Consider the following 8,917-nt stretch of genomic DNA (forward strand, 5'->3'; position numbering starts at 1 on the left):
TTTTTTTTTAATCCTGTTATCTTGGGTAAAACACCTTAACAAAAAAAAAGTCCTCTCTAACAGACATTTAAGCCCCTAAGCAAAGGTAAACAGACTCAGCAAATGCCTATGATATTAGGCCATTGGGCAGAGCTTCCCAATAGTTCCCAATGATATGGCTTCTGGTGATGCATGAGAGTACGCATGATACTATGAGAGGATGGGGTAGATGTGGTATAGAACTAGAAATGCTACTGGTTTTTCCCAACAAAAGGAAAAGGGCATATACTCTTCTTAAAACCAAATACATACATACATAATGAGTGAGATGTGCACCATCTGGGGGATGGTCATGATGGAGACTCAGACTTTTGGGGGGAGGGGGGGAAATGGGCATTTATTGAAACCTTAAAATCTGTACCCCCATAATATGCCAAAATAAAAAAAAAATTAAAAAAAAATGCCTTATATAAGGAATGATTCAATATGTCAACAATAATATTTAATATAATAACTTAAGAAATTAAACAACAAAAACTTCCCAATTAAATGTAATTCACTCTAAAATAAGGGTAATTGAGATTATTTTTATCTTTAGCTACAGGATGTTCAAAAGGCTTGTGTTTTACAATTTTCGTCTCAATACTACACTCAACATATTTTAGATACTTGTTTTTTGTTTTCTACACATGGACTCTTACTTATTACCTTAGGATGATCAATAAATTACAGCCTGGCTGCCTAGATCAAAAGGCAGGTTTGTCCGGAGCAAATTAAACAGTGCTGGACCTTGGAAAGAGCAGGAAGAACAGATAACAACAGAACACCAGTGGTTCTGTAGACATGCCTTTGCAGATAAGGCCTGTTCAAACCAAAAGGCCACTCAAAATCAATCAAGACCTGTTTCTGAAATGCAATCCTGTCTCCTGAAATACTTTTTACAAATCCTACTTCAATATATTTTTATAAGATAGAGATTATTATTAAAACATTTTGTGCATAATAGGGTTTGCTATGTAAAGCATCAAGTTGTCAAAATTGAATAGCCTCAATTCTGAGAAAAATCTAAAGAGAAAGTTTCTGCAGAATTCCTTTTTTGTACCCTGCCCCCAACACCGCTGGTGTGCGAGGAGATATTTTATTTAAGACAATGTCTTAATTATTTTCAATGTATCTTTTTTCAGAGTTCATCCTTTCATTCTGTGAAAGCTTTGGAAAAGATGAGTGACATAATTTAAAAATCAGTTCTAGTCATTACGCCTCCAGAAGTACAGATAACATTTAGAATTTTTAATTATATTTATTTTTGAAAATTTGTTTTAAAGTTCAAAAGTACAAAAAGAATAATTCCTCAGTCACCCAGTTTCTCTCCCCCAAATTAACTAATGTCACCAAATTCTGTGTGTCCTTTCAAATAAAAATATGCAAATAGGAATATGAACTGAATATATTAATGTTTCACCAACTTGGAAGGAATGTCAATCTGTTTTTTTCTGAATGAGTGTTTGGTAAAAGAGAGAGACTTTCCCAACTCCACACTGAATTATATTCCATACTCCAAGTTCTCTTCTATGCTAATGGGCTGGTAAGAAGAGAGCCCGTAATCCTGAGAAAAAACAAAACAGGAAGAAATGTGAGGGATGTGGGAGAGAAGCAGTGACTACCAAACTCCAACCAGGCACCCAGGATGTGAGTGACTCACACTGGGACAGAGGTGAGAGTTATGGCTGGGCTGACATCTCCAGCCACTGACCATGTGTCACGCTTGTCATACTCATCCTGAGTGCACATCCAGCCTCGGGGAGAGAGAGAGAGAGTCTGACCCAATTTTCAAGACATGCAGTTTTAAAGTGTATTATCCAATTAATAACAAATTTTCAGAAACAGAAGAAACAGAGTAAGAGCCTTTAATCTTGAAGAAATGCTTCTGTATTCTTGGTAGCTTGATAGACTGTCATCAGGCAAGTTTTGAAAGTCATAATTAAAAAGTCAAAATATAGGGAGAAATTTCATGAACTTGAGAAAGGTTTATTTTTTCCTACTTCCTTCTTAATAATTAAATGTGTGCTCTTTGCTTATCATCCTATCTGAAGTGATGTGAAACTGTAATATGAATATGCCTCTCAGATGAAAGAGGCTTTCACTGAGGTGAAAAGAAATGTTTCTCAGATATAGTCAGAGCCAGAGCTCACTATACTACAGATACTGGATTGCTGTTGATTTACTGATAGATTGATAAGTCTAGCCAATTTACTCACCAAGGTGAGAAATTATGACCAGTAGGTTTTTTTTGGGGGGGGGTGGGGGGAGTGACTCACTAGCCTTGGCAGCATCCAAGCATTAGGCAGGAGTCTATTCAACAAACTCTGGTTTGGGCTAGTTGTAAACCTTCACAGCTAATACAAAGGTCCACTGAACTAAAGAAATCAATGACACACCTCCTCAATTAGGATAAGAAAGCATTTTAACCCTTTGCTTTAAAGTCTTATCTTTTTGAATGAATAGTTCACTCACTCCCAGCACCAGGTACATTTAAACATATCAGAAAAATGCAGACCTGACCATTTTGATCAAATGATCAAATTTGATCATTTGATCAATGATCAAATTCCACGTGCTGCCAGGTGAATGGTCATAATGGGAATTGATTAAGCAGTGGGACAGTTAGATGAGAATAGTTGATACCTGAACAGTTGTATTGTTTCAGGTGTCAGTAGTGCACAAACCTCTGTAATTATAACTGAGGATAATTATCAGAAAAGATATATGTGTCTTCTTTTAATGCAAAACCTTCACATTTTAAATGTATAGGAACTCTATTGGGAGAAATCCAAGATATACAGTCTCTCTGAATATTGTACCCAAAGTGACAATCCTGGAGCGGTGGTAGCACTCTGGTTCTATCTCTAGAATGGCCTATTTAAATCAACATGACTAAATTAAGCAGCCCACCTGGGGCTAGAGTCACTCCGCACCTCAGTCTCACACTTGTAAAATGGAATAATAAAATTGCCTCCTACCTGTTGTAACCTCTTTGATAGTAAAAATGATTTAAAAGTCAATATTTTGTGACTCCTAAAACTGAGATAATATTCTTTAAAACTCTCCTAGGTGTTCCTTGTGGAGAAGGCAGGGCGACGCTCACTCTTCCTAATCGGAATGAGTGGCATGTTTTTCTGTGCCATCTTCATGTCGGTGGGACTTGTGCTCCAGGTAAGTTTGGTGCCTGCACTGAGATTTTTGGTTCCTATATGATAGCACTTCTGTGCTCCAGGTTAAAGTGATTTTATATCAAAAAACATTTGAGATTGACTGATACAATAAAGGGAGGAACAGCATATAATACAAAGGAGAAATATAAAGGAAAGAGGAACTAGTTTCTTGGGTTTAACAACTAAGATCAGCATGTCAACTGTGCTTGTGATCCAGGGCGGCAATGTAGCACACGGTTAGAGCACTGGCTCTGGAGTCAGCCCCAACTGGGTTCTAATGCTGGCTCTGCCTATTGGCTGCCTGTGTGACCTTGGCTAAATACCTGAACCTCTCCTGCCCGGGATCCTCACCCACTACTTTGCAGGGACTCACGAGTCTTATCTAGCGACCTCGGTATGAGTAAGAGCAAGGTCACTGGATCCTTGCCTTGCCTCTCCCCTTTCACAGGAAAAGAGTAACTAAGGGTCATATAAAGTCCTAATCTGGCAGATATCCTATAACATGGCTCAAAGGATTTAAGCATGATTTAAGACTAGAATAATTTGTACTTGATGGAACTAAGCACATTAGAAAGAGAGCTATGCCCACCTCCGAACTCAGTGAGAGGGCTCCTTAGCTAAAGGAAGAAGCAGCCAATGACCTCAGGCCCACTTCTGCTTTTGTTTTGTATTTTCCTCAGGATAAGTTCGCTTGGATGAGTTATGTGAGCATGGTAGCCATCTTCCTTTTTGTCAGTTTCTTTGAAATTGGGCCAGGTCCAATCCCCTGGTTCATGGTGGCTGAGTTTTTCAGTCAAGGACCACGCCCTGCTGCTTTAGCAATGGCTGCGTTCAGCAACTGGACCTGCAATTTCATTATAGCTCTGTGTTTCCAGTACATTGCGGTAAGCAGCCTAATATTATACAAATTTACTGAACAGAAGATAGGGTCAAACACCTGCTAATTGGAACTCTGTGTCTGTTCTCTCTGCAGGACTTCTGTGGGCCTTATGTGTTTTTCCTGTTTGCTGGAGTGCTCCTGGCCTTCACCCTGTTTACATTTTTTAAAGTTCCAGAAACCAAAGGAAAGTCTTTTGAGGAAATAGCTGCAGAATTCCACAAAAAGAGTGGCTCAGCCAAAAAGTCAAAAGCTGCTGTGGAAATGAAATTCCTTGGCGCTACAGAGACTGTGTAAAGATAAACTACTTTTGTCATGAACAGAAACAGTAAGGGAACTGTGTGTTTTTGCATACACATCTTCAACTATTGTTTTATTTTTTAAAGAGCTTTTATGGGCTCAGATCAGAAATGTCATCAAATATTACCAAAGAAAGTATTTTTTTTAAAGTTAAAGAATCTATTTTTGATGGTAAGACTCTATAATTAAGTAAACCAAAAAAGCTAGATCGTTTTGTTCCACTAAAGGGCCAGTGGCTGGGTGTGGTGGCTCACACCTATAATCTTAGCACTCTGGGAGGCTGAGGTGGGAGGATCCCTTGAGGCCAGTATTCAAAACTAGCCTGAGCAAGAGTGAGACCCGGTCTCTACCAAAAATAGAAAAATTAGCTGGGCATGGTGACTTGTGCCTGTAGTCCCAGCTACTTGGGAGGCTGAGGTAGGAGATTTGCTTGAGCCCAGAGGTTTGAGGTTGCAGTGAGCTGTAATGATGCCACTGCACTCCAGCCTGGGTGACAGAGACTCTGTCTCAAAAAAAAAAAAAAAAAAGCAAGTACATTTTACTATTCCCAGCTCTATTCTTTATAACAAGTTTCTCCTGAAATTGAAGAAGTTTCAATGTGTTGTATTATTGCTTCATTGGCCCATTACTAGAAACCTGAAAATACAACAAATATTTATGCATTTGAATATGATTAAATTGGAATTTTCTTATCCACAGATCTTATACTAAAGGAGGTACAGCTAGCAGAAGTAAGATCTATGGTAAAATTTACAATTGTTCCATTTCTCAGCTATTTTTCTTGAGTACTAGAATTTGTATTTTGTTTAAATTTTTATTTTGTCTGTATTTTCATGTGGAATAATTTATTGAGTATATTAAAATATGTTTACAGAGAAAAACTTTTATTTATGGTAGGTTTACCAAAATCAGTACTCAGGAAAAAAAACTTTAGTTCCTTTGTTTGACGACCAAATGTTTTTTGCAAGATTAAACACTAAAAAGGTTTCACTTAGTCATACATCCTGGGTTATCAGTTAGTATTACTATCTATTATAAAACCATGTTAATTCCTTGCTGGTTAAATCCTTTGGGTTACCTTTTGTTTTGCTTCTTAATCAACACAGCCAGTTTTCTGAGCTGTGTTATAAAATACAGTCAAACAATCATGAGTCAGGCATTTTGTATATTGCCTCAAAACTCTAATAAGTCAAATCAGCCTAACTTAGGGAAATTTGAAGTAAAGGATTGCTCTATTTTGTTAAAAATATTTTTTGAATTATTATGTCTCAAAATAAATTGAAAGTTAAAGGTAAAGTATTGAAATTGTCCCCATTTAATAACAGAATAAAGCAGTAAAGGTTTAAATAAAGAACACTAAAGACTTCTTTTAAGTTCTTATTAGCTATTTTGACTGGCCCACAAACACCAGAAATTCAAATTCTAAAGTTTTCTGCCTCAGAGAAATTCACCCACTTTACATTGTTTCCCTTCCATGATTTTTTCCTTGCAGAAATACATGTGCATTGAAAAGAAACATTAAGGGGAAATAAGCTGATAAAGCTTTATACAGGACCAAAGAACTAGCTTAATATAATAAAAACTCCTAGGTCTTCAGTGGTATACATCATAATAAATAATAAAATCGATACTAATTAATTAGATATAGTACCGGGGAAATTAGATGTGAGTTTGAACACTTAATTTTCCAAGAACTCTACCATTTTTGTGGAAGTGTTTTCATATTCTAACATCCTGATAAACGTGACTTTTCTCTTAGCTTGTTGGATGTACAAAGACTAGACTTCTTGGCCAGCTGTTTACCTGCTACATCTAGACATTGCCCACTGTCATGACACCCAGGAAAGGATCTTATTTAACTTCTTCCTCCCTACTTTCCTCTACACAATCAGCACAGTAATGCACGCTAAGATGCAGTAAGGTAGTGTCCTCTCCCCTCACCCCTCATTTCAAGGAGCTCACAGTCTAATGAGGAGTTCAGAAAGACCAGGGTGTTAGTTTCCCCACCTATGTCTTTTGCCTTCCACAAACCTGGATTCAGATTCCCCTTTTGTAAAATGGGCACAGGAATGTTACCTACCTCAGACAGTTGTGAGGATTAAGTGTAAAGTGCTAAATGTTACCTAGAATTAGTATTCACAGTGATACTATTAGGATAAAGGATTATCATATGTAAAATAGGTTCAAATTTTTCTTTTGAATAAAAGGAGTTTATTAAGTTCAAGATATTATTTTCCTTTTTTATGGCCTGAAAAATAGTTCAAAAGATAATATTTTCTTACTTCAAAGAAATAATCTTATGACAACAAGAGAATAATAAAAATCAGGGGCAATATTAGGCTATCTAATTCCTAAATCCAAACTTGATATTTCTAAGTAAGGATATAAGAGTTTTTATTATGTTTTTAAAATGTCCTTTTGCCTAAGTTATGTTATTTTTTAAGGCATCTATATGTAATATTTCTTAGAATAATACTGAATATAAAATAAAATATTGTATATCATATTTAAATGTAATTTAATGGGATTATAATCACAAGACAAGACCAGATCTTGCTGATAATCCTCAATAATTGCAAAGTGTTATATACAGGTAAACCAGCTCACGTGCATAAGCTACTTCTTATTGCTAGCTTAATTGTTACATAAGTAGCAAATACAGCAGTCCAGGCAATATCTTGTACTTACAGGGTCCTAAACAGAGGTGCTGAGTAAAGCATAAAAATATATATAATGTATTATATATATATATATAACTTTTCATTACAATTCTATATTAGTGGCCAGGGGAGAAAATGTTTATGGTCTGTTTCGTCTGCTGGCATTTTTATTGCTTTCTAATTTGGTGTGTATTAAAAAGAATTATTATATGAAAAGAAACTAGTTTTAGTTAAGAGTACATATACATTACAATGTCAATAAATATATTTCTGAATGCTTGGTGTTGCTTTATTTTACATAAAATAAAACCACATTTTAAAAATAGATATTGGTTTACTGTATAGTCTCATTTCCTTCTCATAGTATTCTCATTTTAGGAATAAAATAAAGTTTTTTAAGCCCAAATTTTATTTTTATCTGGCAATTGTTTTTATTATCAGTAGTATAAAAGTCTAAGTAACAATCTTACTTAGCGTTAGTAGAGGAGGAATGAATGACTCCCTTTGATGAAATTAAAAACAATTTAATTCAGCAAATATTTAGCTGAGCTCCTATTATGAACAAGATACTTTGTTAAAATTCTATGAAACAAACAAGATTAGAAAATATGGTTGCTACTCTCAGTCACCTGAATTCTCATAAAAGATATAAGATTTGAAAACAAATACTTATAGTACTATAAATAGTAAAGGAGAGAATAGGAAGAACTATAAATCAGTGGTTTTCAAATTTTTAAATTGCCACCTAAATTTTTTCATCATATATAAGCTCTTCTTATATTTATAAGCTTGTATGTATATATATATATATGGTCTCATATATATATATTCTTATATTTTTGTTCCAACTGCTCTAAAGAATATCATCCCATAGTAATAAATGTATATGCTTTAAAATATTTTATGAACATTCTATTATAAATTTCTGCAACAAAAATACCTATAATTTTAATTTCTAAAATTTCCTGTGTCCACATCTACGAAGGTCAAAATGTTTAACCACTTTTTTCTGGATTGAGTTATTATTTATGATTATTATTGGTACACAATTGATGAGAAATCTGTATTACAAATCTTGATAAAATTAATCAAATTTTTAAAGTAGTTATTTTAGAAGTTTATCTCAGTGAGAAGTATGGGATTATTTATTTTTCAATTAATTTATCTATTAATGTATGGCTATTCCTTATGCCTAAGTTAAAGCAGTGTTCAGCATAAATTCTACTAATACTTTTTGTTACAGACATAAATTTTGAAAATTGTTTTTATAAATAAGTAAATAGGAATGGAAGGACCAATATCATTTAATTGCATGAACCACATCCAAAGTATAGCCAAAAAGCTTATAAAAATTAATTATCAAAAATAATTTTGTACAAAGTTTTAGTTAGAAAGGAGAAATAGGTTCTGGCAATCTATTGCACATCATAATGACTATAGTTAATAATAATGTATTGTATATTTCAAAATAACTATTAATAAAAAAGTGGATTTCAAATGTACTCATGACAAAGAAATGATAAATATTTGAGGTGATAGATATGTTAATTCGCTGGATTTAATCATTCTACAATGTATATACGTATCAAAACATATCATTGTACTCCATAAATATATACAACTTTTATTTGTCAATTAAAAATAAAACTTACAAAAGAAAAATAAATTTCATGCAATATTTAGGACATATTTATACTAAAATAAATTCATTATTTATCTGAAATTCAAATTTAACTGAGTGTCCTGTTATTTCATTTGCTAAATCTGACAGCACTAAAAAAGTTTTATTATAAAATTTTGGCATGGTACAATATAAATACCCTCACACAACAGAATTAAAAACTCAGAAATAGATACAATTATATAAAAGTAATAGTACTTAGTTGGGT

General features: G+C 34.0%; 1 protein-coding gene across 1 annotated transcript in view; it reads left to right on the forward strand.

Moving 5' to 3' along the window:
* The window catches only part of SLC2A2 (solute carrier family 2 member 2), a 29,246-nt gene extending 21,943 nt beyond the window's left edge, over positions 1–7,303 (forward strand). The window contains exons 9-11 of the mRNA XM_012736392.3: positions 3,091–3,192; positions 3,872–4,075; positions 4,165–7,303. Coding sequence (XP_012591846.1) covers positions 3,091–3,192; positions 3,872–4,075; positions 4,165–4,365 — 507 coding nt within the window. The 3' untranslated portion in view covers positions 4,366–7,303. The remainder of the gene's footprint in view (positions 1–3,090; positions 3,193–3,871; positions 4,076–4,164) is intronic.
* Positions 7,304–8,917: the final 1,614 nt, after the last annotated feature.

Source organism: Microcebus murinus, chromosome 1 (assembly GCF_040939455.1).
Source record: "Microcebus murinus isolate Inina chromosome 1, M.murinus_Inina_mat1.0, whole genome shotgun sequence".
Classification (NCBI taxonomy): Eukaryota; Metazoa; Chordata; class Mammalia; order Primates; family Cheirogaleidae; genus Microcebus; species Microcebus murinus.